The following is a 27,627-nucleotide window of genomic DNA, read 5'->3' as shown; positions in this document are numbered from 1 at the left end:
ATCACAGCTGCCGTAGCGGTGCGTGGGATAAAAAAAAATAACGAGGCAATAAGTAGCTCAGTTCTCGCGGACCCCACACAGACGACCGCGACGGGCTCCTACTGGAAAGAGACATGGGACTCCTGGACACCTGTACCCTGGCCAGCCCCATCCCCAAGGGTGATGTTGAGGAGCCCGGTTGCCGCAAGGAGCGCATGGATCCGGTCTCCTACGGCCGACATGAGTCCTATTTGTGGCAGCTGGACCGGGCGGCTCTTGACAGGACCACGTTCCTGGGGGAGCCGCATATCGACCACCAGCACCTGGACGTGGGCTGCGGGATCGGCGGCTTTACGAGAAATGTTCTCCTGCCGCTGGCCGGGTCAGCCACGAGGATCGTGGCCGCAGACATATCACCGTCCATGCTGGAGTTCGCACGCAGGAACAACGCCCAGGTGACAGCATGGTGTTTGTCTAAGCATATAGAGAGACAGTTGATCGATCCCATTGCCAACTTGCGCGCTTTAGTGGGGCTCATTTCTCGATAGCAGCGCACCGCTAGCATTACACTAGAATGCCATGCTTGTAGGGCGATCGTTCGGGACCTTTTCTCACAGGAAAGTGTTAAGGCTCTGGTTCTGCAGAGATCCTGGCGCCATCGGCGCCGTCGTAAGCGTTTTGAAGAAAAATCTCCAGAGCAGCAACCTAGGGTGGTCACCTAGGTCACGCGACCCTGTGGTGTCCTCACCTACTGCCCACCGGATTGCATGTAACCTGACCACTGTGGAAGGTGCGAGTTGAATGAATGATTGGTCGCGTGAAGTTGCCTCGGAAGAGCAACCTGAGTCGCACAAGACCCACAGGTTGCAGCACCTGCCATCGCAGGGCAGTGGCGTATTGCTTAGCGGCTGCATCACTGAACCAGGACCTGTATGAGAGTTCCCAGGGATCTGAGGATGTAAATTCGAGAATAACCAATTCCGCATATATGGGCATACCCAATTAGCGCTTTGGCTTCATACCGTTAGTTTTTTTCTGTCTTGCACACTTGAGATCTCATTAGAGAATGAATAGTTTAGGGCCACAGACGTGAATACCACGTCGATCAAAACATTCCGAACTGCCATTGGGCGGTTCTTTCCCTCCTTAGCACGGTGGCTATTCAGTCTCAGGCTTAATGATTTTCCTGTTGTCCCGATATATTTTTTTCCTGATAGGAGGAGGATTGCAGCATGTAGATATAATTTCAGATGACAATCATTTCAAGCCGATTGTTACGACGAAGATGAAATCACGTACCGTGCTTCTCACCACGGTGTTTCTTTGTAACTATTTACAGTCCTTACATCTGCATTGAGAGCATGAGCTTATTGTTGGCGGGGGAGTCTTAACTAGCCTAGTCTGCACAGGGGTATCTCTTCAATGTTCGCGTTTCGTCTGTGTGTCACAATTGAATCGTCGGTAAATAGGGTCTTGACACGGTCAATGTTAGCATATGGTGGTTTTTACGCAGATTTTTTTCATTTAAGGAAGAAGGTTTTAGTCTCTCGTGAAAAAGCAGGTGGAAGCTCAGCGTTAGCTCTTGTTCGTTTTTTAGGCAGGAAGTTAAGGGGATAGTTTCTACCAAGTAGGTCATATTGTCACGTTGTAGTTATGGCAGTCCAGCGTTCAGGAAGTCAGCAACAAAGACTTTCAAACGAAGCTCTTTATTTGGGCTGACTTGCGCCCTTAAAAGAACTGAATCACTCGGCGGCGGCGTAAGCAACAGGCGTGCTCGGCGGTCGTCGAACTACGAATACCCGCTGCTAGCGGCATCGTTCAATTTAAAGCCGGCAAGGAAACTTCGAGATAACAGGTCGAGATCATCTAGAGTAATCTGGAAACATGTAGATGCAGCTGTTCATGGCTGTGAAAAATCGAGATTAGACCGGTCGCTTCTCGCGTCATGAACAAAAATGATAACACCCCTTTTCTGCGGCTTTGCGCGAACTAACGGACGCTACAATGATACGCGGCATTACCCCCCTTCCAAAGAAGCATCGCCTCGATGCTTTAAAATGAAATTAAACACGGAGAATGCTTCGAGAACTTAGAGTCCTTTAGCGTTCCTAATAGGTGTAAGGGCAGCGGTAAAAGCTTCAAGTCTGGCCGCGTCGTCGTCGTCGTAGGGATCGTCTTCGTCGTAGGGGTCGTCGTCGTCGTAGGGGTCGTCGTCGTCGTCGTAGGGGTCGTCGTCGTCGTCGTAGGGGTCGTCGTCGTCGTAGGGGTCGTCGTCGTCGTAGGGGGCATGGTCTTCTGTTTTCGTCGATGGAGGATCTTAGTTCTTGCGCTCAGAAGCAACCTCACCTCCAGAGGCTGCTTTATTCAGTTTAACCTTCGGGCGCTGGGGAAGCGTCCACGCACTACGTAGCCTCGGCTAGGAGACACTTAGCGCGGTGACGATGGCGACGGAGAAAGCGATAGGCGGCTCGGCGATGAGTATCCTTCGCGACGCAAAAAATCCTCGATTTCGGCTGGTCGCTGGCCGGGTCGGGGTCGTGGGGCGTCGTAAGGGAACCCTCGGATGCCCATTCTCCTGTATGGGTAGTACCGGAGAATGAGACCGGCTTCTCCGCAGTGGAAGCATTGTGGGCGGCGCTGGTCGGGTGTTCTCCACTCGACGCATTTCCTCGGCCGTGTACGACGCTCGTAGGACGGGCGAGTTGGGGCGAGAGGGCGGCGCTCCAGCGCAGCTGGCTAAGGGCGATAGGGACGTGGGTCCCGTCGTCGAGGTACAGGACGGCGCACTGCTGCGGCGTAAGTCATGGCTGGAGGCTCCAGAGGCTGCGTGGTAGACTGGAGTCAGGTCTTCCGGCGAATAATTCAAAGGGCTGGCGTCACGACTTGCAGGGGTTGTCCGGTACCTGGAAGGCTACCCCGCACCTCCACCAGATGTCACGTTGTAGTGACGGCAGTCCAGCGTTCAGGAAGACAGCAACAAAGACTTTCAAACGAAGCTCTTTATTTGGGCTGACTTGCGCCCTTAAAAGAACTGAATCACTCGGCGGCGGCGTAAGCAACAGGCGTGCTCGGCGGTCGTCGAACTACGAATACCCGCTGCTAGCGGCATCGTTCAATTTAAAGCCGGCAAGGAAACTTCGAGATAACAGGTCGAGATCATCTAGAGTAATCTGGAAACATGTAGATGCAGCTGTTCATGGCTGTGAAAAATCGAGATTAGACCGGTCGCTTCTCGCGTCATGAACAAAAATGATAACACCCCTTTTCTGCGGCTTTGCGCGAACTAACGGACGCTACAATGATACGCGGCAATATTTTCCTGAGTTGAGGCGTTTCTAATAGTCGCCGTTGCTCCTGCATTTTATTCTCACTCGCGTTGCCCGGCCTATAGCTGCCCCTTGGGCAAATTGTCTTTGACCATGATTAATTAGGTCTTCTTATTGCTGTCGGCCTATAAGCTCCTGTAGAGCTTTTTTTAAGTTGACGATTGTGTAAACAAACAGTTCCCCTTTGCCTGTACAGCAGCATTTTCAGTTTCATGCTCATCAACTTATAACCCTGTCGACTTCACATACTCACCCCGCTAACTGGTATTCTTCGTTGAAGTGGAAACCCTATTGAGCCTATGCCAATGATGAGCCCACCTGCCCAAACGAAGAACAGTCGAGTTGTAGAAATGTTGGCTAGCGGCCTTAGGCTTCCTCTCCAACCTTGCTCGTTTTGCTTCGTGTTATCACGAATCCCTTCATAATGCCTTCACTTTATCTGGAATCCTTATTTCTCCTTTACTTGTACAGAGGGCAAAACGCATGCCTAGAAGAACCAAACTGTGTGTTCCGGAGCTCCCAAAGGCGCTGCGACCAAGAAAGCCAAAAATGACGATGAAATTCTATGAGTTTAATAGCACATGTTTACATGCAGACCATTTTTAACCAAATCTTATGGCTAGTTATCGCGTGTTACGCCCGAAACACGCTCAGAGCGTGTTCTAGACATGCGTTTTGCCCTGTGTACATTCCTGGCCTGTGTATATCGCCCATTAAGGAGGACCATCTTTATTTCGCCGCCTTGTGCAAACACATTAGCTATGAAACTTTGCCCAAAAGCTGTCTTCGCGCCATTATAATCAAATCATCATTCTCTCTTGCTCAAGAGCTCTGACTTGTTGGGGGCCTCCAGCGTACCTCCACAACAGATGAAGCGCGAAATATTTATTTTTAAACTCGGCAGTAAAAATTTCTCCAACTGGAGACTCATTTCTCTGTTTCGCATTGTTTATAGACGATTCGGGAAAATTATCTTTATGCAAGGTAAACCATTTGAATCAAGAACACTATTTTATATCAGGGTCTCAATTTGATTTTTTGAATAGGACAACCTGGTGACCAATAAAAAAAAGCAATGCCTAGGTTTTTCAAGGCGAATATTTTCTTAATGGGCAACTTTTTCAGCCTTTTGAAAGCCATATGTTTTTTTGCGTCCCAAGCACTTTTGGTACAGTCACATAACAATACTGAGCCTCTTGAAGCCGTTGTTAATAGCAGATAACAATTCAACCATATATGGATGCCTTGCATCGGCATAGCAGCGCTCGCCACACTGGCACTTGATAAGGCTATTACTGCCATTTTATTGTTATTGAACTTGTTTGTTATGCATATTGCTACGAATATGGTTGAAAATAGGCGGATAATCTGTCACTCGGAATAAATCCTGTATTAAAGACTGCGCAATTCCATATATAAATCACTTCTGTCTGTTTGAGATGACTTCTGCTCCTCAGTGTACAGGCGATCGCGCGCTTACACTTTACTTAAATGTGCAGAAAAAAGCGCTAACGTCTCCTGGCATGCACCATCACAGCTCATTTTCTCAAACATACAGGACTCTACCCTACCACTCCGGCGACTAGCTGCCCCTAATACACCAGCTAATGTGCAACTAAATAATATACCAACTAATGTACACCTAAGCCGCCGCGGTGGCTCAGTGGCTATGGTGCTCGGCTGCTGGCCCGAAAGACGCGGGTTCGACCCCGGCCGCGGCGGTTGAATTTCTTTGGAGGAGAAATTCTAGAGGCCCGTGTACTGTGCGATGTCAGTGCACGTTAAAGAACCCCAGGTGGTTGAAATTTCCGGAGCCCTCCACTACGGCGTCTCTCATAGCCTCAGTCGCTTTGGGACGTTAAACCGCATAAACCAGCCAACCTAATGTACACCTAATCCAGCCACCTCTTTATAGGCCGTGATTCTGGAGTTTATAACAATACACTCCTCGTCTAGACAAAGAAAGCCCTGCACAAGCTGAGCTGTCACCGCAAACCCGACACTAGATTTGTTCTTTTTTACGCACCTCTATATATTGTGCAGGCTAGAGGAACAGATATCTGCTTCCGGTCGAATTATTTCCCGAGTTATTATTGCGCCAAGTTGTAAAGAAGTAAAAATAAATTATTTCGTTGCCTTTACTGAAATCATGGAGGTAATTGTTGCTTGGTGTGTTGATGCATTTTGTGGACTTCACGTCGTTCCTTTTTCTTTTGTAATGGTGTATTTATTAGAGCACTCAGTTTCGTGAAACACTGTCGGCCGCATTTGGTAAAGGTAGTATCTTGATCACAGTTCGCATGAAAGCAGGTGGCTTCGCGTCCTGTCAACTCATTCGTACTTGACCGCGAGAAACCAGTGTACGTGCGTAATATGTCACACACATACTCAATGACATACTGCATATGTATACACCGGTTCCTCGTGGCCCCTTTAGTAAGTGCTATAAGGGAGTAATTACTCATTGACATCCACCCGAGCGCAGCCGTACGGCTACAAAGGGAAGCTGTACAGCTTTCTCAGAAACTTCGTAGTTAAAGAAAAATTCGTCCTGGTCTGGGGTTCGAACCCGGCAAAACCGCTTCTCCGGAGCAGTCGCTCTACCAATTGAGCTAACCGGGACGGCAAGCTTATGGTAGGGAGAGAGCGAATTGATCAATAACTCCCAGTGGGAACTGTGTTGGTCAAATGTTTTAGGGGAATCCCCCAAGGTGGAGTAGATTTGTAATAAGGGAGTACATACTCTTCCCCGAAACATTTGACCAATTTAGTAAGTGCTGATGGTTGGCTACTCCAGGTGCCGCCGTCTTCACGCGAACTGTGGTTAAAACAGTACAACATTCCTATAACACTGCAATATGGGGAACACTCTTAGCCATCCGAACTAAATTTCTTTTCTGTGAAATGCGAAAAAAAAATAATACACCACTTGAGCTCGTGTGAGGCAGCTGATGTAAATGCTCCGGCGTCCTCTTGTCCGGCTACCCACTGCCAGCCCATTTTACTATTCCAACCACGCAGGACCGCATTGTATACGACCACTTGGACATCGACTCAGACCTGGAAGCGTCCGCCTGCGTCGCCAAGTACGGCCAATTTGCGCGTGTCTACTCTTTTCTGTGCTTCCATCTGGTGTCGGACCAGACGGCATCCTTCCGGAACATAGGCCGCCTGTTGTCAACGGACGGCGAGTGCCTCGTCACGGCATGCGTGACCAACCCGGCTCTGGATGCCTGGCTGGATGTGCACAGAATGCCTGAGTGGAAAAATCTGGTTCCAGTAAGTCTAACCAATGACATCCGCGAGTTCTTCGACAACAACCTAGCCTAGGGTTGATTTCTTTGTACAATACTCTTCCCGGTATCTTTTTTGGTCCTATCTGTCACTATTGATCACCTCCACGCTGTGGCGCCAGAACTAACAGCTGGGACACAACTAAAGACTTCTGACCTTGCCATGCAAGGTGTTGCTCACTACAATTTAAATTATGAAGAATCAATCTGGGGGACAACTGTTATAATATGCAACTCCTGCGTTCGCTAGAAAAAAAGAGACACTTCACTGCATAACAATGAAGTTTGTTCTAACAATGACCTACTCGCATTCGTGCGAGATAATTGAACATTTTTTTCCCAGGGAGGAGGAAGACCTCAGCGCTAAGAGATTGAACTGGAAACTGCCTCGATTTCAATATTTAGCCGTAAGTGCCCGGGATTCGTGTCTATTGTAATGCTATTGTATTGTGCGCGCGTTTTTAAGATTGGAAGTCTGACCAACTAGCCGCCGAAAAAGTACTTCATTTGAATAGAAACATCGCATTAGACGGAACCAACAAGAGAGAACAAACAGACACAGGCGCTGACTGTCAACTGAAAGAAGTTTATTGCAGCAACGGCAATATGTAGAACCCATATCTCCCCCACATGATAAAAAACATGAAAACATTAAAACTAGGTTACAAGTTTCATCGCAATCGGCCATCGAGAAATCTGATTTCTTTTCTTTTCAAGTTAATGGAAGGAGTGCTGACGCACTTCTCTCCTCGTTTATCAATTACATATGCTTCAAATATTTCACGCCTGTGTCTGTATGTTCTCTCTTTTTGGTCCCGTCTAATGCGCTGTTTCTATTCAAATGATGTTCCAACTAGCCCGGCTTATTCCTGTCTTGGAAAAAGTACTGCCCGTTATTCACTGGTCCGCATAATGAATGACGTCTGTTAGTGCGGGATTGGCTGAAAAGAGCACCGACAAATGTCATTATATTTAGTCACGCTTTGTGGCGCTTTCTTAAACAGCGCAGAAATAGCAGCATAGCAACTTTCTGACGAGAGACAAAGCTATTTCGGCTATTCGAAATTGCACCGTGTCTTTTTATGCTGATCTTGTTCATAAGGCTCGTGGACCGTCCATCAAGAACTTAGCGCAACCGATGTCTTGTTCAGTTTGCAAGCCAAGCACGTAAAGTGGCAAAAACACTTCGGCTGTTCTTGTCCCGTCGCATCTTGCAGCGTAATGCCAAGTAACCTCCTGTGGGTCTTTAATGCCCGAGAGGAAAGCTACGCCTGCCACAAAAGGTTCGTAACTTGCGCTTTAATCATATTTTCTGATGGAGACAAAATCTCAAATCGAATGTTAATGTCGGTGACATTCTTCTTTTTGTCCACAGACTCTTGCGGCTGGGTGAAGACATTCAGTGACCCTTGTTATTTGTTTTCATTTTTCTGTTACATCACTTTTTCTTCGGGGTAATGTGGTCATTATGACCACAAGTATGCAGTGAAGAATGTATAGCCTTTTGGTCAGTGCTGACGCATTCAGTCGACATGTTAATGAACGTCAGTAAGGCGCTAGTGTTGCCCGCGACACATTAACTCAACGTTGATTGGTTGACGGGTCGATGAGTCAACTGGACCGACTGATCGGCCCATTGGGATGATAGTCATGTGAAAAATGTCCATGCAGTTTATGGGCGGCGTTCATGACGGTACGACTTGGTTCCTTCGCGTGGTCCCTCCTGCAGGACCCAAGGACTGTGCTGCCTTCGTCGGCGGTCCACTTCCACTACACGGGCACCGAGGCGCAAATCGAAGATGAGACGCGAGTGTCCGTCACCAACGCCGGGCTCGAGTGCATCGCCTGCGAAGTCCTACAGTGCCCCTGGCTCGCACCCGATATCGGACACTTTTGCGGTGAGAGAGCGTCTTGGCAGAAACAAATGCATAGGGGACGTTAGCGTGATTGTTTGGTGTCATATGGGCATGTGCCGCGTGCGTCAGATCAAACGCGAAAAGTATTGCGCGTTAAGCAGCTGCACACCAGCAATAAGCCTTTCGTTTTACCACAGCAAAGCCCATAACGACTGCTAGGAGAAAATAACCATCTCAAACTGCGCCACTATCACCATTGCCGCGTGTAGACAGAAACGAGTGGAAAGAAATGGAAATGGAAAGAAATCGAAAGAAAAGGTGCTGTTGTCCACGCTTGCGCACGCTTGGAGTGTCCGTGTTTTGCTCTCCGAGTGTGGTAGTTTGTTGTGTCTGTGTGGCTCATCGCGTGAATAAAATCACTGCAAATAATCTTGAACATTGAATAGCATGCATGCGCGGGACTAGGGTATCTGTTACGGCTGGCGTGGTCACTTGGGTGGACGCGGTTTTTGCGATGCGCGTCTGTTCTTTCAATCTATCACATCTTTCAACTCGCCTCTGTCTGCGCGTGGCAGCGGTTATAGCTCAGCTCGAGCCAGTAGGCAGGCCCGTGCACTTTCCTTCGCATCAGTCCTTCAGTCACAGCAATAATAATAGCACGCTTGCATTCCTTTAGTGGGCTAATCTAAGTGGAGCATGAATTAGAGCGCAACTTTGTCCTTAGCGAGCTATGGAAACAAGAATGTTAGGTGTAACGTTAAGAGACCAAAAACGGACACAGTGGGTGAGGGAGCAAACGCGGGTTAATGACATCCTAGTCGAAATCAAAGGGAAGAAATGGGCTTGGGCAGGGCATGTAAAGCGAGGCAAGATAACCGTTGCTCCTTAAGTGACGGAGCGGATTCCACGAAAAGCAAGCCTCGAAGGGGCGGCAGAAAGTTAGATGGGCGGATGATATTAGGAAGTTTGCGGGGATACGGTGTCCGCAGATGGCAAAGGAAACGGTTAATCGGAGAAACATGGGAGAGGTCTTTTTCCTGCACTGGGCGTAGTCAGGATGAGATGAGGATTATGAGCACGCAATTACATGTCATACTTGTGCGACTGCAGATTTGTCTACAGAGTGTATATTGCCTGTTGTGGTCACCCTTCTGTTTTCTTTCGCACTCTAGACAGCCGTAGCCTCCCCTTACCTAGACAGCTTATGTAATGCCCTCGGACCTGTAGCATAATTAATAAAATTAAATGCCATTAAATTACGAGATAAAGAATCGGCTGCCGCCAATAAAAGTTAGTGTTTGAGGGCGATTGCACGTTCGCGATCATTTTCAGCGACGTACTAATGCGTGCTGACAATTTCACAAAGCCAACCACAAGTGAAATGTTAAGTAGGAAGAAGACCTTCAGCAAGGACCCGCAACTTCCTGTTCGTAAATGGAAGTTGTTGTTGTTGTGACTGAGGGAAGAATGGAAGAAAATTGCACGGGCCTGCCCGCTGGCTCGAGCTGATCCACAATCGCTGCCACGTGCAGACAGAGGAGAGTTGAAAGATGCGAAAGGAAAGTCTGACGACGCAGGTCAATGAACTCTCTTTCCGCGTTGAAAGTGCTCATCGGGCTCGGGAAGTCGCAAATGCCTTCGCGGTTTCCAACCCCAAACGCCGAACTGTCGTCACCGATTCGAGACTGTCCTGTGAAATTTATATGCGCGGTGAGATTGGCACACTAGCTCACCAGTTGCTATATAATGATGTCCAGCACACACAACCCCAGCCTAGTCGTATCTTGTGGGCGCCAACCCATGAGGGGCTCCCGGAGAACGAAGCAGGAAATGCCGCTTCACGCGCGCTTATCTTCTGGGCACTCGCCCTCCGATCCCCCGATGAAGATCTAGGTCGACCGCTGTTGCGGTTCCCAGAATTCATAGACGACTGCAAAGCTCGGCACTTACGGTACCCTGCTCCTGCAAAAGGCCTGAAGACGGCCGACGGACGCGTTCTGCGGCAGCTCCACACCAACGCCTTCTGGTGTCCGGCCCAGGCCGCTCGCTACGAACCGACCGTGAAGCCCGACTGTACGCGCTGCAAAGAGAGCCGTTGCTCCCTATCCCACATGTTGTGGGCATTCCACTCTAGTCCCCACCTCCCTTCCCATTCCACCCCCACTAAAGAGGCTTGGGAGTCCTTCCTCTTCGGGTGCTTGACGGACGGCGCTCAAGCGGCCCTTGCCCGCCGTGCTCGCGAGGCGGCTGGCACTTGCGGCGGCCCGGACTATGGCTCTGACAAACTGAGGCCGGCATTCACCTGCCCGCGTTCCCTTTGTGTCAATAAAGATGCTTCCCAAGCAAGCCGGTTTTAAGAACAGGTATCAATAGGAGGAAAAATGTACGGGGGCGTTTATAGGAAATAATACACAGAAAACAGCACACACAAGTAAAGTTAAAAGTATATTTTAAATGTAGAAACGCCTGCATGCTGCACAGTGTAAAACTGCTCGTCATTCGTCTAAACATTGCACTTTTTTGTTGGCGAGTGTTGAAGGCGGAGAACTTAAGCACGTGTCGGGCATTCCAGGCTTCATGCTGTGTGCCGCTAATATCGTCCTTTAGGCCTCACGTGCGCCCCAGCGGCAACTTCCGTTCTTTCAAACAGGTTTGCACTTACACCTTGAGCAGTGCAAAGGCAAATGACTGTACGCTGTGGTTTTTTGCGAAAGTTTGTGTTATCTTGTCGCTTTTCATTGATGCAGCGTCCGGTCCGCATCAGTACTATTTACTGCAGCGCGCACAGCACATGCTTGACTGCACATTGTGCACGGCTAAATCCAGCACAGAACTTTGCACCTACGAATGTCAGCTTTCTCCCCTAGCGCTGCATGTCACTAGCTTGATCGCTGAAAACTCGAAAAAAAGTCATGTCCGCGGCCCCTAACGGACGCGCACGTGCACGCGATGGTCTTGACAGTTGCAGTGCGCTGGGAAAAGGCGCGGTAAGCGACTTAAGCAGGCGCTCACATGGCCCACCTTATTTTGTCGCCAAGTACGCATCAAACAGAGCACGCTGTAGTCCTCAAATTCACCCGTCATGGTGCTTTCATGTAAATGTAATCTATATTGTATAAAGAAACATGGCGAGTTTATAAATAATGCTGTTAAATTTGATAGATTCCTTCGAGAAATATAAAGAAAAAGGCATAAAGAGCATGGTGGCACGTGCCACCATCCCGATTCAAAAGGCACGTTCCTAACATTCATCCATTCAACGCTCGACTGCCGATTTGAAGGCCGCGGGTTCGATTCCTACCCCGGCGGCTGTATTTCGACGGACGCCAAATACGCAAACGCCCGTGCGGCGTGCAATGTCAGCGCTTGTTTGAGAACCTCAGGTGGCTTCATTTATTTCCGCGGCCTCTACTACGATGTCCCTGTTACCATATATGTCCCTTCGGGACGTTGAATTGCCTGCACTGTACAATATTGTGAAATTCCACAAACACGCTTTCCACAAAGCAAGCGCGTGGCAGTGTGGTAGGGCACCACCTCTACCTTTGCAGCACCTGCCAGTTCGGTCAAAATGGCGCCATCTATTCCTCTCACGAAACTTTATGATCTATCAGGTCCCGTATATGCTACACAACAAACAATGCGCCTTCTTAGGAAGGCCGAGTAGAGTGAGGTGTAAGCAAGCAAAGCTGCTCGATTTGTGCCGGTATTGGTACGAACAACGCTCACATTCAGTTTTTCTGCTCACTAACATATGAGTGGAAACTTCGGCTTTGGAAGCTCTCAGCCGAAGCGTATCTGGGCCCGAGACAAATAGCATCCGCTAATGAGACGGATTCTCGGCTCAAGTGGCTGTGCAAGCTGTGCCCAAGTAACCGAATACTTGGTGAAGGTGACTTTAATGTACGATAGTAACGATGGGATTGCCATGTCGTCCCACTCACGGCGTCTGAACGAGAAGGCAGTGGCGGCCGGTTTATCAGTGGCGAACAATCCCGCGCCACCAAGGCCTGCCCGCAGGGCAAAGACACACAGCCCGACCTCCGTACCTGGACTGTAGCCAGCCTCGTGAGGGACTGAAGGTGTGGAGCTCATTGTATGAACACTGTCCATTATCCTATCCGGCTTGAGTCGCACACCGGTACATGTGCGCACATCATGGGTCGCTCCCTGTGGGACTTCGTCTGCGAAGCCGGCCTGCTGGGCGGGATATAACAGGCACTTCGTTAACACCCAGCCTTTTCTCTGTATATGCGAAAGTGGCATACCTGTATATAAGGATGTCTGTTCTAATTTATCTTGGCATGAAGGGACATTAATATAGCGTACGCAAAGGTATTGCGTAGGCAATGAAATAAAGGTTCCATCGTGCGCATGCACATCACGCTATATCAGGAGCACAGGGGCTAAAGTAGGTACACAATTTTCTAGGGTTTGCGTTGCGGCACTTGCCGGGCTTGGAGTGGATAACATGGTGGCGTCCTGGCAACCAGGTTTAGTCCAACTGCAGAGTCACCTTTATCGTTTTTACGCGATGCGTCAATCCAAAATGGAGGAGTTCGATTTAAGGTCATGCATTCTCACCCAACCGTTATTAAGAAACAATTATTCATTGATTTTTCGACAGCTTGACGAGTTTCAGGCTTGTAAATATACTATACACTGTGTATGTTGGTGCCATTGCAATGGCACAGGGAAAAATTGTGTTCTTGCTTTATGTCGCCTTTTCGCATCTTTCTTTTTGTAATCGTTTCCGTCTTATCGCAGTCGCAACTGCCATACAAAGTTGTCCCGGCCATGTCCGAAGTGCTTTCACTCACTATTATGAAAGGGCATCACAAACTTTTCACCCCTTGCCACGCTGCGTTTGGCTCACTCAAAGCTGTCTTGATATGTGCTCTACAGCTGTGCCTGCAACAGCTTTGGTTGGAGAAACACATATGAACGCTATGCTATGGTACAGCCCTGCGTAGTTTTACGTACTCTCTGCGTTGGCTCGTCTACAAAGTTGAAGGATGAGTAGGAATCTCAGTAGCAGATAGAGTCGAGCTGTGCTGGTGTAGGTTCCAATAAAGCAGTCGAGTAGCGGCGACCGATGAGCGTGGACTCCAGGGCTTGTTGTCTGAGTGATTGGCGCCAGACGCATGTGCCAGGAGTTCATTGGTGCTGATACTCTGCGACTTTCCTCCCGATGGCAGATATGTACACGGAGTGCTTTTTGGTGGACGCCAATGTGCCAGCGGCTGACCGGGGCGCCTTGAAAGAAGTCTTCATCGAGTGTCTACGACCGCGGGTGAAGCAGACAACCTCTGGCTGGGAGATGCTCGTGGGAATCTACAGGGTCCACGCCAGGCCATGTTCGCCGGCTGCTGCTGAGCCCAGCGCCGCGGCTTAGCTCACCGGACAACTAATTTCATTCTCATGATATCAGTGATCTTGTTTTCTGCTAGATGGTGGTGGCGGTTATGTACACATATTACTGTGTGTGTATCGCCTCTGTGATCTATCGCTCAGAGTCGCTTAACTGAATGAAGGTGTCTCTACCAATGTCCCATACGGGCATGCAGTGTCCTCTGAAAATATCAAGGATATTTTAATCACTGCTCGCTGCTCATTTCGTAAGCCCTCGGGGCAGACAACGCGACAGACGTCGTCCGGCGAATCAAAAGTTCATTCAGCTCTGATTCTTTGCAAAAGTTCCCAGGGCACTTAGTTTTTCTTCTTAGCTTCGCAGATCACGCCTACTAGCTTCCCTGGCACTTAAAGGCCCTGAGGGTTTGATGGACGGGAATAGGAGGTAAAAGGGGGAAGGGAGCCACTTTATTTCAACTTTCAAAGACCAGATGCCCGAGATATTTTGCGAATCGCTCTGTAGGGCCCAGTGCCGAAGCTCGTGCCTTGGGAAGTCACTTGAAGCTTGAGACACAAGTTTCACGACATGAAAACGATACCATCCTTAGATTCAGTGGAATGGTTTACAGTGGGTCTTATGTATCAGTCAAAAGATACGGCTTAGCGCTATTTCGGTTCTGTTCCGGCATGTTTTGCAAAAATATACATGAAATAAGAAGCATGTGTGCCGAATGCAGGAAAGCATGAAGTGCCTTGGTAACTAATACCCATGCCACACGGGCAAATTTATTGCCGTTAAGTGCTTACTGCTTTAGGTTTTAATGGCATTCGCGCGGTATTAGCGTTACTGCCATTCGCGACCTACAGAGTTCACCCACAACTCATTCTCCCGAGCAGTGAGTACTCTTTTCCCATTCCACACGCAGAAAAGCTTGCAACTGTATTAATAAGAACTTCCTAACCAGTTTGAAATAGTTCATTCATAACTTTCAGTCAGATGAGGCACTGCAGTTTTGATCCGAAGGGAACCATTTTTAGCAGCACTTCTGACAGGTATTCCCAGTTTGTGTGCTGGAACACGAGTTCATTGCTGCTTTTCGACTTGTCAACCAAGAACAGCGGTATATTCCACAAAATCTTCTTTATATTACATGTGAACAGCGTTACCTAGACCTAGCCCTGTTTATATTCAGGTGAAATTTCTCACTGCCTTGCAGGCGTTATCGTCATTGTGTCTCTCCCATGCACACAATAAATGTGGACGCTCAGCACCAACTATGAAAATAATTACATTAGCAAACTGAACGCCTTAAGCATTTACTGGCATTTCTTGTGCACATGTAGCACGGGTGTAACACTTGAAGAAAACATTTGATATATTGCCGATAGAGCCGTTAGTACAGCGCGTGCATACAGGGAACTATTGCGAGAAGAGGCATAACATAAAGAAAACGAGATGTGCTTTTACGAAGAGTTGATGACGCCAAAAAAGCCTAAAAGATGACATTCCCGAATTCTACCGCAATTAACATACATATAAAAAAACACTAATGATAGAAATCTCGCATCTGTGTTAACTCTATTGTATTTGTGTATTCTCTTCATTTCAATTCCTTTCCGTTATTAGATCGTATTTTTTACCGTAGTTCTTGAGGGATCGTCGCAGCCTTTCGCGGGAGCGTCGGAGCAATGCTATAACCGGAAGGTGATTGCCTCGGGTACCGGTTCCAGTTCTTCCACAAGAATGAGCGATGATGACGCCGCTCTTAAACACGCCACTCTAGTAGAGGTTTAGCGACGCCGACGTCAGGATGCAGCTGTGCGCTCGGTCGAAGCAGAAGCGACTATACAAACGCGACGCAAAAGCTGCCGCGATGACGACGTACGCGCACCCGCTGGCGAATGCAGCGACAGTCGCGCCTGATGAAGCGGGCAGTGCGAATAAACTTCAAAACCGACAGACGACTGTATAAGCGCGGAGCAAAAACGCGTCACAGTACATCCGGCTGGTTCCTATACCGCAATGAGTAAGGTAGGCGCAGTTACGCAATTAATTGATTAGTACTTTGGTGTGCAGCCGGAAAAGCCTAACCAGCCGTATTTGAGCTGGAGTAGCAGCGGCATCGCTTAGTCATTGTTCGTTATCCTCACCCTGCATGCGCCAGTGCAGCCCGAATTCGCACTGCTTGACAAGTTTGTTTTGCGAGGTTAGACCCTCGAAACGTTTTCGCCTAAACTTAGACCTGTTGTAAACTGTACCTGTTTTGTAATTTTGAATTTATCTGAGTGAGTTGGCACTGTTCTTTTGTTGTTGTTTTTATGATTTTTTTGTTTTTTTTATCAGTGTTGGATTTTTCTCTTCCTTGCATATTTGTACTCCAGTGTCTGTTGTCGATTTTGCAAAAGATTTTCACTTTGCTAGTATTAGTTGCGTTGTATTTTTTCTGGTTAGACAGTTCGGCTGTAGCAGTGTCATGTTTCTGTTTTTTGTAAAGATTTTAGGAATGTCTTTCTATTATGTTTTTGCGATTAGGCTTGCTACCCTAAAGTATGCTGTTCTTTTCTTGTAAGGTGTTTTTTTATTGCATATGTGATTTGCCATTTAGTCACCTGTGTCCTGATGTGTGTCCTGATGTGTCTTGTGTCCATGGTGTAGGCCTCGTCAGGAGGCATGCTTTGTCTGCCTCTTTTTGCCTCTCCCCGGGGGCATATTGGAAATATGGCCGAATAAACTTTTCAAACTTTCAAACGAACTTCTATCTGCTTGTCCAGCAAGCTGCTTGTCTTGAAATGACTCCAGTGCAACCCTTTATTGTTAAAGACCTACAGACGTAGTAACAGCTTTTATAGGTATATATTCGTTTCGTTTGCAGCATGTGCTAATATATCGTGGACTCATCTTGGGTTTTTTAATCTTTATTAGCTCCATTGTCTTCTCTATTCTTTCAGGAGCAGGCAGGCGCTGTGCGTCTTGTGCTTCCAGCCGGCAGCCTGTTCCTTATCTCTATTCGATCCTTTTTATCTTTCTTAACGTTAGCGAATTAGATATATAGTAGTAGTAATAATAATAATAATAATAATAATAATAATGAGATGCCCATCTCGTATTATTCGCCTATTGTACTAGTATTCTTTTCCTACTTTTAAGGTGTCACTCGTTCTGTACAGGCCAATAATCATCTTACGGGATTGGTTGACTTCTAAGTCTGTTCACATATTTGCCGTTATGCATGCCTACCTGTTTCATCACACTACCACTTCAGCCCTTCACCGTGGTTATGCGCCTCCAAATCACGTGATACATGATGTCACACCACGTGACACGATGATGTCACGACAGTAGAGAAACGGGTGCCCACCTCGCACCATCGCTGTGGTTGTGCGCCTCCAAATCACGTGATACATGACGTCACACCACGTGACATGATGACGTCACGACAGTGGAGAAACGGGCGCCCACCTCGCGCCGTCGCTGTGGTTGTGCGCCTCCAAATAACGTGATACATGACGTCGCACCACGTGACACGATGATGTCACGGCAGTGGAGAAACGGGGGCCTACCTCGCGCCGTCGCTGTGGTTGTGCGCCTCCAAATTACGCAACACGATGATGCTTCGCATTCTCCAGGCTTAACCAAGTTAAGCCTCAGCCATTTTTTTACCGCGGATTCAGAATGGTAGCCCTTCCACTGTAATGACGAGAAACTAGCACTAAAATACGTGAACAAAATTCGGCAGGTCGCAGCTCTATGCTTCATTCCTACGAATACATCGCCTGAAAGTTGGGCACAAGCTTGAGCCTCGAAGTTTGCCGCGGATACATCGTCGAATGGTGTGCGTGCCGTGTGTCGAGTAGACATGCAGTGACGCTACAGGCATGCTGTACTCGTGGCATTGCTTGAATATCACAGAATCGGGAACACGTTGCAAACATTCTTGGAAAAACAAGCAGGTGCCTTGCGCGCACAAGCGTAATCAATCTCTCGAAACGAACCAAAAGTGATAAGACTTTCGCAAGCGGTGATGTTCAAAAACATTGAAAAAAAAAAGCAAAGTAAGGATGCAAGCAGCGAACGCCTTTCAATGGAGTATACGCTCGTCCCATATTTCACTCCCTTTTTCCAGAATTTACGCCCTCGTCTTAAGCCTCTATGCCTTCTGCTATGAATATTTAGAAAAACAACTACATAGGGGCCGATCGTGGAACTGAACCGCGCCACTTTGGATTAGGAGCCGGACGCGCTACCTGTCAGTCACTGCAGTCTTCTTTTTCAGCAGCTGGGGTGGATGAGTTAAGAGGAGACTTGTTGAAGGACGGAGGAGAGATTGTGCTCGAAATACTAGCCAACCTGTATACGCAATGCCTTATGACCTCGATCGTACCAGAAGCTCAGAAGAACGCTAATATTATCCTAATTCATCAGAAAGGGGACGTCCAGGACTTGAAAAATTACACACGGATCAGCGTACTGTCCGTTGCCTACAAGGTATTTACTAAGGTAATCACCAATAGAATCAGGACAATCTTAGACTTCAATCAGCCAAATGATCAGACAGGCTCTCGTGAAAGATACTCGACAATAGACCACATTCACACTATCAATCAGGGGACAGAGAAATGTGTAGTATATAACTAACACCTATTTATAGCGTTCATTGATTACCAGAAAACATTTGACTCAGTGGCAACCTCAGTAGTCATGCAGGCATTGCAGAATCAGGTTGTAGAAGAGTCTTATGTGAAAATGCTGGAAGATATCTGCAACGACTGCACAGCTGCCGTAGTCCTTCATAAAGTCAGTAATGAAATTACAATAAGGAAAGGTGTCAGGCAGGCAGACACGGTCTCGCCGATGCTATTCACCGCCTGCTTACAGGAGGTAGAGGTACTCCGAGGCCAGAATTGGGAAGATTTTGTGATAAGAGTTGGGCTGCTGCTTTTGTCAAGTACTGGAGAACATTGTCGACGCACTCTTGATATGGTATCTTGAAGATCGCTACCTTTCGACCCTCACGCACTACGCATTTTGTCCCGGGCTATTCATACAAGACCAGTCGTTCTATCTCAAAGAGGATGTCTTCCACTATAATTCGGTGCATCCAAGGGCTCTTGTCGGAGTGGACATACGCAAGGCCTTTCATGGCGTCTACCGCAACAATGCATCATGACCAAAGCACGCACCCTTGGACCTATAGTAAAAGTGTGCAACTTCATAGCGGGTTTTCAAGAAGGACGAAGCCACAAATTCCAAGTGGGTCAAGACACCAGCGCTGCAGGGCTCGGCGGTATCCCTCACTATCTTTAATATTGCTACGGCGAAGAGGAAGTGGAAGTCGAAGTGGTCTCTCGCGTGAAAGGGTCGCACGAAGAAGAAGAGGTTGCTGGTGCTTCCTGCTGGCGTTGGTGCTTCCTTATGCTCGCCGCTAGGAACTATTCACCGATTGCTTGTAAATAAATGTAAATAGTATTTCCCCGTAACATCTTGGTGGAGGTGCGGCAAGACGGAACTACGCAGCGGACGCTACCTTCCACCCCCGACGTACCTTTCACGCCGCCGCTACCTTCCACGGCTTACAATGACGGAAGCCGCTCCTTCAGATTCGGCAGCATCAGTGTCCTCGGTGGTCCTCACTCACCCTCGGGATCCTGGGCCCTTCTCTGGGGACGACGACGCTGACGTTGAGACCTGGCTTCACAAGTATGAACGGTGCAGCGCTAACAACCGGTGGGACCAAACTTTCATGCTTGCGAACGTGGTTTTTTACCTTAAGGGCACGGCGCTGAAGTGGTATGATAGTAACGAAGAGACATTAACCAGTTGGGATGACTGTAAGCAGAAACTTATGGACCTTTTCGGCAAACCACTCGGCCGGCAGCTTGCCGCTAAAAGAGATCTTGCCAGTCGCGCCCAGTCATCCACGGAGTCCTACGTGTCCTATATTCAGGATGTGTTGACTTTGTGCTACACGGTCGATAAGGAGATGAGCGAGGCTGACAAAGTCGGACATGTGCTGAAGGGCATTGCAGACGATGCCTTCAATCTGCTCGTTTATAAGAACTGCGACAAGATTGCAGACATCGTAAAAGAATGCCGCCGCTTCGAGGACGCCAAAAGCCGACGGATCACCCAGCATATCGCACGCCTGCCCAACACGGCTGCGTCTTCGTCCTGCCAAGATCTTTGCCCACGGAACCAGCCGACCTCACCAGAGAACGTGACCCGTATCGTACGCCGTGAGCTTGAAGCCATTGCTCCGGCCTCCTTAGCAACACCTGCAGCCAACCAGCCCCTGCCCCTTCCACTTATTCAAGCCGTCGTGCGCCAGGAAATTGCTAACTTGGGTTTGACCTCTGTCGCCGCTCTTCATACCTCCCAAGTGCCCGAAGTCCCTCCACTATACCCTGTCCGGCCTGTTTACGCCGCTCCTCGACCGCGCAACCCCTCCGAGTGGCGTACGCCCGACGACAGGCCTATCTGTTTCAACTGTTCCCGTGTCGGCCACATCGCCCGTCATTGCCGTAGTCGATGGTACTCCTCCCAGCGGACCCGTTACTCGACCCCACCTTATCGCCCCGACGCTGCAGACTCAAGCTCTTTCTCGCGACCCTTGGACACGTCAAGACCCACCACCGACGTCCCGCCGCCCCGCTTCAGCCGCTCACCATCTCCACAGCGCCGCCAGTCCCGTTCGCCGCAACGACCGCGCGCTTCCTCTCCCGGCCCCTACGGACGATCACAGGCGGAAAACTAATTTCTGCAGCGTGCAGAGGTGATGCTGCAGTTACGACCCGGGTCCAAAATACTCGTTTAGTTCTTCGTGCCCCGCGCAATTTACTGACCATACAAGTCGATGGCGTGGCCGTCTCTGCTCTGGTTGACACGGGCGCCCACATTTCTGTGATGAGTTCCGACCTACGACGCCGCCTCCGCAAAGTACTGACGCCTGCTCCTACAGCCGTTGTTCGAGTTGCCGATGGCACAACGTCCCCAGTCCTCGGCCTGTGTGCTGCTCGTGTGACGATTTCTGACCGCCAAACCACCGTGCTCTTTACCGTTCTGAATCAGTGCCCTCATGACATCATACTCGGCCTTGATTTCCTTAGTGAGCACGCAGCCCTTATTGGCTGTGCTACAAGTGTTGTTGAGTTGGACCTACCGTACCTCTCAGAACCACCTGCCCCAGTTGTGCACCGTCTCTGTACTGCCGAGTTCACCCGCTTACCACCTGAAGCCGCTACTTACGTATTGTTTAAATCTGTTCCACCTCTTCCTAACGGCCAGTATATCATCACCCCTGTCCTTGATTTGCCCGTCACAAAGAATGTTGCCCTTGCCCATACGGTTGTCGCAGTCTCGGCAAACAGCGCGTGGTTACCTGTTCTCAATTTCAGTACGCACGTCCAGACGCTTCCTCAAGGCGTGTGCCTCGCCACGCTGTCCCCTACCGATGAATACGTGATCTCTGCAGTCACAAATTGTGTATCGTCCTCTCCGGACGATCATGTCACAGCTCTTTCGAGACCTGACCACTTTGCCAATATTGTCACGTTGTAGTGACGGCAGTCCAGCGGTCAGATCTCTCTGCCGACCAAGCCGAGGCGCTTACCCATCTTCTGACATCTTTTCAGGACATATTTGACTTCAATGACCGCCCTTTAGCTCGTACGACTATTGTGAAGCATCATATCAACACTGGTGACGCCACTCCTCTGCACCGCCGGCCTTATAGGGTGTCCAGTTCCGAACGCCAAGTGATACAACAGGAAGTCGAAAAGATGCTCGCTAAGGACATAATCGAACCGTCGTCCAGTCCTTGGGCCTCTCCAGTCGTCCTTGTTAAAAAGAAAGACGGCAGTTGGCGTTTCTGCGTCGACTACCGCCACCTGAACCGCATAACAAGAAGAGACGTCTACCCACTCCCCAGGATCGATGACGCTCTCGACTGTCTCCACGGATCTCAATACTTTTCTTCCACTGACCTTCGTTCCGGTTATTGGAAAATCGCCGTTGACGAGCAATACCGCGAAAAGACAGCTTTCGTCACACCTGACGGTTTATACCAGTTCAAAGTGATGCCGTTCGGACTTTGTAATGCACCAGCTACTTTCGAACGGATGATGGACTCACTCCTTCGCGGATTTAAGTGGACTACGTGTCTTTGCTACCTTGACGATGTTGTTGTCTTCTCGCCCACATTTGCCTCGCACCTTGAACGTCTCAAGAGTATCCTGACTGTCTTTCGTACGGCTGGGCTCCAGCTCAACTCGTCCAAATGCCAATTCGGCCGCCGGCATCTCACCATTCTGGGACATCTCGTCGATGCCTCCGGTGTACGTCCTGATCCAGCTAAAATTGCAGCGGTGCAACAGTTCCCTCGCCCAAATTCTCAGAAAGACGTGCGCAGTTTTCTTGGGCTGTGCTCCTACTTTCGCCGTTTTATTCAAGATTTTGCCCTTATCGCTCGTCCCCTCACTGACCTCCTGAAGACGGACACAGACTTTACCTGGGGCTCTGATCAACAAAATGCGTTTTCCACGCTTGTCCGGCTGCTGACATCATCCCCGATTCTGGCACATTTTGATCCCGCGGCCCCTACTGAACTCCGCACGGACGCCTGTGGCTACGGGATCGGAGCCGTGCTGGCTCAACGCTCCCGGGGCCCACACCACGTGGTTGCGTATGCTAGCCGTCTGCTTTCACCTGCCGAGCGAAACTACTCCATTACGGAACGTGAGTGCCTCGCTCTAGTTTGGGCTGTAGCTAAAGTCCGGCCATACTTGTTCGGGCGTGTTTTTTCTGTTGTCACGGACCACCACGCCCTATGCTGGCTGTCCTCGCTGAAAGACCCTTCTGGGCGTCTTGGCCGCTGGGCGCTACGCCTTCAGGAATATTCGTACACTGTCGTGTACAAGTCTGGACGTCTCCATCAAGACGCTGATTGCCTGTCTCGGTACCCTGTCGAGCCACCTGCTCTCAGTGACACTGACGATATCCCTTCCCTGTTTGGCATTTCTGATCTACACAACATCGCCGAGGAGCAGCGCAAAGACCCATATTTGCAAACCATCATCGAGGGTCTCAGCTCTGGAAGCTTGAAGCGCTCCCTGCAGCTCTTCGTTACTCAAAATGACATTCTCTATCGCCGCAACTTCCGTCCTGACGGGCCCTCACTCCTTCTAGTCATTCCCCAGCAGCTGCGGTCTTCTATAATTGCAGAACTCCATGACCTGCCTGCAGCTGGCCACCTTGGTGTGGCCCGAACTTACGACCGCATACGGCGCCGTTTCTTTTGGCCTGGATTATACCGTACAGTCCGGCATTACGTCACCAATTGCGACCTTTGTCAGCGCAGAAAGAAGCCTTCGGCACCACCTCCTGGTCTTCTGCATCCTATAGACGTGCCTGTGGAGCCGTTCCACCGTGTAGGGCTCGATCCCCTCGGACCATTCCCGACCTCGGATTCCGGTAATAGGTGGATCGCAGTAGCCACAGACCACTCGGTATGCGATCACCCGTGCGCTGCCTACGAGCTGCGCGACCGATGTCGCTGACTTTCTTTTGCACAGTCTTATTCTACAACATGGTGTCCCTCGTCAATCACTCACAGACCGCGGACGCTATTTCCTGTCCAGAGTTGTCGACGACATCCTGCGTTCGTGTTCTACCAAGCATAAGATTGCCACAGCATACCACCCACAGACAAACGGGCTAACCGAGCGTTTGAATCGAACATTAACAGACATGTTGTCTATGTACGTCTCCCCCGACCACAAAGACTGGGATCTCGCCTTGCCGTATGTGACGTTCGCTTACAACACCTCCAGGCATGACACAACTGGTTACTCTCCGTTCTATCTCTTATACGGCAGACACGCCGTCCTGCCATTGGACACACTCGTGCCATCCGCTGACCGTCCCGTCACCGCCTTCGCCCGGGACGCCATTGCTCAAGCTGAAGACGCTCGCCAAATCGCCCGAACTCGGCTCTAAGCGTCCCAACAAGCGCAGAAGTCATTGTACGATAATCGCCATCGTCATGTCACCTACGAACCGGGGTCGCTCGTTCTTCTGTGGTCTCCTTCCCGTCGCGTCGGTCTCTCTGAAAAACTTTTGTCTCCCTACCATGGTCCTTATCGTGTTGTGCATCAGGTCACCGATGTCACGTATGAAGTTGCTCCTCATACACCTGCATCCTCTTCATGTCCACCACCCACCGACATTTTTCACGTTATGCGCCTCAAGCCCTACCACGCCGCTCCTTTATCACCGGCCTAACGCCGGGACGGCGCTCCTGCCGCCGGGGGTCATGCTACGACGAAGAGGAAGTGGAAGTCGAAGTGGTCTCTCGCGTGAAAGGGTCGCACGAAGAAGAGGTTGCTGGTGCTTCCTGCTGGCGTTGGTGCTTCCTTATGCTCGCCGCTAGGAACTATTCACCGATTGCTTGTAAATAAATGTAAATAGTATTTTCCCGTAACAATATAGCTATGCACCAGCTACCAAGGTGCCTTACAGACGTACCAGGCTTGACGCATGCGGTGTATGGCAGCGACGTCACTGTGTGGACACATCAAGGTTCCATCGGTGAGCAGGAGGCTGTGTTATAAAAAGCTCTTGACATTATTCCCGACTATGCCACGAAGTGTGGCTTACACATCTCCGCAGAAAGAGAAAAAACAGAGTTCAACGTCATTTACTGCGGCCTATCCATCGTTATCAAACAGGAAGAGAAGTGCTCTTTTAAAATTTCCATCGCTAACCTACCCATCACACCGGGCTCGACTATCCGAACCTTCGGTATGTGCGTCGACGAGAACGCCACAGCGAGCACTTGGTTCAAGCGCGTTAAGAAGACTGGAAAAGTTATTCCGGACGCTTTAAGGAGAATCTAACCACACCCACGGAGTAAACGAAAATGAAATGCGCCAATTTGCTCAAGCATTACTCGTCATCCGCATTATGTATGGGCGGCCGTATGATCTCATCGGCCACTTACTTGACGAGGCCAAACGCATCTTCACCGGAACTTAGCGGTACACGCGTCTCTAAACGCACCTCAAGAGCTGTTGCAAGCTCAAAGGCCTGTCCGAGCTCCTCGATATGCACATCACACGCAGGAGACGAGGCTTCACGCCATAATCGCTGGGAGGCCTACCCACGCATGTTCCACGGATAAGACGTCCACGCACCGGCCATTCAGCCCAGCCAAACGCCGCTTGGGTATATCGGCACTCATCGAGGCGTAGCCACTTGCACTACATATAGACCCTCATTACAGAATGCGGCGCTTTGCTTATGCCAACAGACACGCTAAAGCTGCGTTTATTGCACGCGTAGTATATACACAGACGCTGCACCTTCTGCCGACTGCAGCATCACACTTCTTATGTCAATACGTGGTAGAACCAGACTACTAATAATCATAACCGACACCGTCCCCTATCGGAAGAAGCAATGGAAAGCGCCTGAGCCGAGCTAATGGCTATCCTAGACTATTTGGAATGGGCACTCTCATCTTCTGAAACTGACCTCGTTCACCACCGTGTGCACACAGACGCTAGGGCTGAATACCTGTTACGCACTAATGCTCTTTACACTGACCCTATACTAGAGAAGATTCGACATTAGGCATTCATGCTCCGCGAAAGCGGTCACGATGTCACCGTCTTTTGGGCTCCCGCGCATTAGGCTTCCCCGGAAACAAGAAGGCTCACAGACGAGCGCACGATCATTTCTCTACCGTGCTAGCCCCAGCTACCGATATTCCTTTTTGTTCCCTCACCACAAAACCTCAGCTACCAGGTCCGATGGCAGACTGGCATCTGATCAAGCAGCGTCGTGCAGGCTAGCTCAGGGCAGTAGTCTACCCGCTCTCTATGAGTGCGCTTCAAGCCATAGAGCCTTCGTCGCTAGGGCCCGAGCTGCCGCGGAAGCCAGAGGGGTCCCTGACTAAGGACCTGTCCTAGAATTTGTATGGGCTGGCCCGTAAGGCCAGTCCCTACTCACACTTTTAAGCAGCCCTAAATAAACGTCTTCCACCATCATCTCCCAAAGGTACTCAGACGACAAGAATAGGTCCTGCTTCGTAGAATCCAAACAGGCACCCTCCCTACCCGTGTCCTGCCTCACCGTTTACATCAGGGATGTAAAATACCACATGCACCTCAGTGCTGCCCCATGTTCAACTGCTGCTTTGGGATCATCCTCTCTACATCCCAGGTCTGATTTGTGCCCTGACCACCATTAAGTGGCTACCGTGATCTTCTTCCCTCAGTATCTGGGTCAGCCCGGATGCCACGACTCCAGATCGTGCCATGGAGCTCTAGAGGGTGTTCCTCTTGTTCCTTCAGGACCCGGCAGTGCCGCTGATCCAGTGTCTGCTAAAGGACGCGGGCGGCACAACCTAGCTGCCTCTAGGCCGTCCGTTAAATATTCAGCAAGTGGTGTGGTGGTGTGACACTTTTTATTAACTGCCTTTACGTTAGGCGTTCAATAGGTCCTGGGCCAAGGTGACGAGAACGCTTTGCAGGTTCAGGTCCCGGGAGGCAAGCCAGATGGGCCACAGTGGGGGTGGCGGGAAGGGATAGGCGGGGGACTGGAAGGCTGCGTGGCACCGTGTAAGGCAGTGTTCTATGTCTGCATATGTGTGTGGACAGTTTGGGCACTCATGTGTGGAAGTGTGCCGGTACAGATAAAGTTTGGCTGGTGTACGTAGGAGATTAAACTGTATACGGCGAAGAATGCGAGCTTCACGGATTGATAAGGATGGGTGTGGTGGTAGTAAATCAGCTAAGTCCAATTTTTGCTGCGTGTAGTATTCGTCGGCAGTGTGTCTGTAAGCCCTGACCGCGTGCTCCGTCGGTGGGCTCGTCCATGGGATCCCCGGCGCCCGGCGTATAGTTTCTCAGGCAAGCTGGTGAGCCAGCTCATTGGCAGGGATACCCATGTGACCAGGGTTCCACCGAAGGGTCACCGGTCGTGGGCTTAATGCTAAGAGGGCAGCATCTAACGCCGATCGGGTAGTGAAAGGGAGGGCTCTTTCATGGAAGGCACGCAGAGCTGCCTGCGAGTCTGTATAGACAACGTATCGGGGGCGGGGGGTAGGGTGGCAAAGTGTGTGATGGCATCGGCGATCCCGCGTATTTCTAGGGCGAGCGTGGTGGTGGTGGTGAAAAACATTTATGGGAAATTAAGTTTTTTTACAGAAAGGTGATTGGGGTAGGACCCTTGACGCGTGCCGGCGTTCCGTGCGAGGTGAGCGAGACGCGGGCCGGCGTTCCGTGCGAGGTGAGCGAGACGCGGGCCGGCGTTCTGTGCGAGCCGCGTGAGACGCGTGCCGGCGTTTCGTGTGGACCGAGTGAGACGCGTGATGACGCGCCAAGTGACGTCAGGCGTGGCTCTACAAAAGCGAGCACCTGCATGAGTGCCGCGGGAGAACGCATCTCAGCTGTTGCCCAATAAAGTACTACGCAGTGTTCTATCGCTTCTTACTTGCCGGGACCCGCGAACACCACAACCCTATTGACCCTTTCCCTTTGCGATACTGGGTGGAGCCCGTATTCCGGTGCCCCATTGGCAAGCACCGCCGCCCGCGTCCGTTGAACCAAAGCCTTTTGGCTCTTTAGGTCTTGAGAGCCGAGCAGGGCCGCCTCCCAGTCCTCTCTGGTGGGGTTGGGGTAGGGGGGGATAGATAGGTTTGATTGACACGCCCAAACCATGTGGAAGGTGTCAGCCACCTCCCCACAGAACTGGCACGCGCCATCAAAGGGTGTATTGAAATGTTTAAGCACCGCCGGGCACAGTACAGTGTTAGTAAGAGTTTT

The 27,627-nt window shown here is 50.0% G+C and overlaps 1 protein-coding gene and 2 pseudogenes across 1 annotated transcript; all 3 read left to right on the top strand.

The window, feature by feature from the left end:
- The first annotated feature begins 113 nt into the window (after positions 1 to 113).
- Positions 114 to 13,849, top strand: LOC149369563 (4-vinylphenol methyltransferase 2-like). The gene is made up of 4 exons (XM_089574889.1): positions 114 to 434; positions 6,327 to 6,584; positions 8,328 to 8,496; positions 13,653 to 13,849. Exons 1-4 carry the CDS (start codon positions 114 to 116, stop codon positions 13,847 to 13,849), a joined length of 945 nt encoding a protein of 314 aa, XP_089431015.1.
- A 1,831-nt stretch (positions 13,850 to 15,680) lies between these two features.
- Positions 15,681 to 25,050, top strand: LOC149369562 (uncharacterized; annotated as a pseudogene).
- Positions 25,051 to 25,083: 33 nt separating this feature from the next.
- On the top strand, positions 25,084 to 26,211 carry LOC149369561 (uncharacterized; annotated as a pseudogene).
- Positions 26,212 to 27,627: the final 1,416 nt, after the last annotated feature.

Source organism: Amblyomma mixtum, chromosome 1 (assembly GCF_055824585.1).
Source record: "Amblyomma mixtum isolate Tamu chromosome 1, ASM5582458v1, whole genome shotgun sequence".
Taxonomy (NCBI): domain Eukaryota; kingdom Metazoa; phylum Arthropoda; class Arachnida; order Ixodida; family Ixodidae; genus Amblyomma; species Amblyomma mixtum.
Note: the sequence above shows the minus strand (reverse complement) of the source record. Positions and strands in the feature narration are given on the sequence as shown.

Bases quoted from the DNA above. Each gene is read 5' to 3' on its own strand.
- LOC149369563 (XM_089574889.1), top strand. From the start codon at position 114: ATGGGACTCCTGGACACCTGTACCCTGGCCAGCCCCATCCCCAAGGGT. The intron at 6,585-8,327 runs GTAAGTCTAACC...TCCCTCCTGCAG, and splicing joins AGTGGAAAAATCTGGTTCCA to GACCCAAGGACTGTGCTGCC. The intron at 8,497-13,652 runs GTGAGAGAGCGT...TCCCGATGGCAG, and splicing joins CGATATCGGACACTTTTGCG to ATATGTACACGGAGTGCTTT.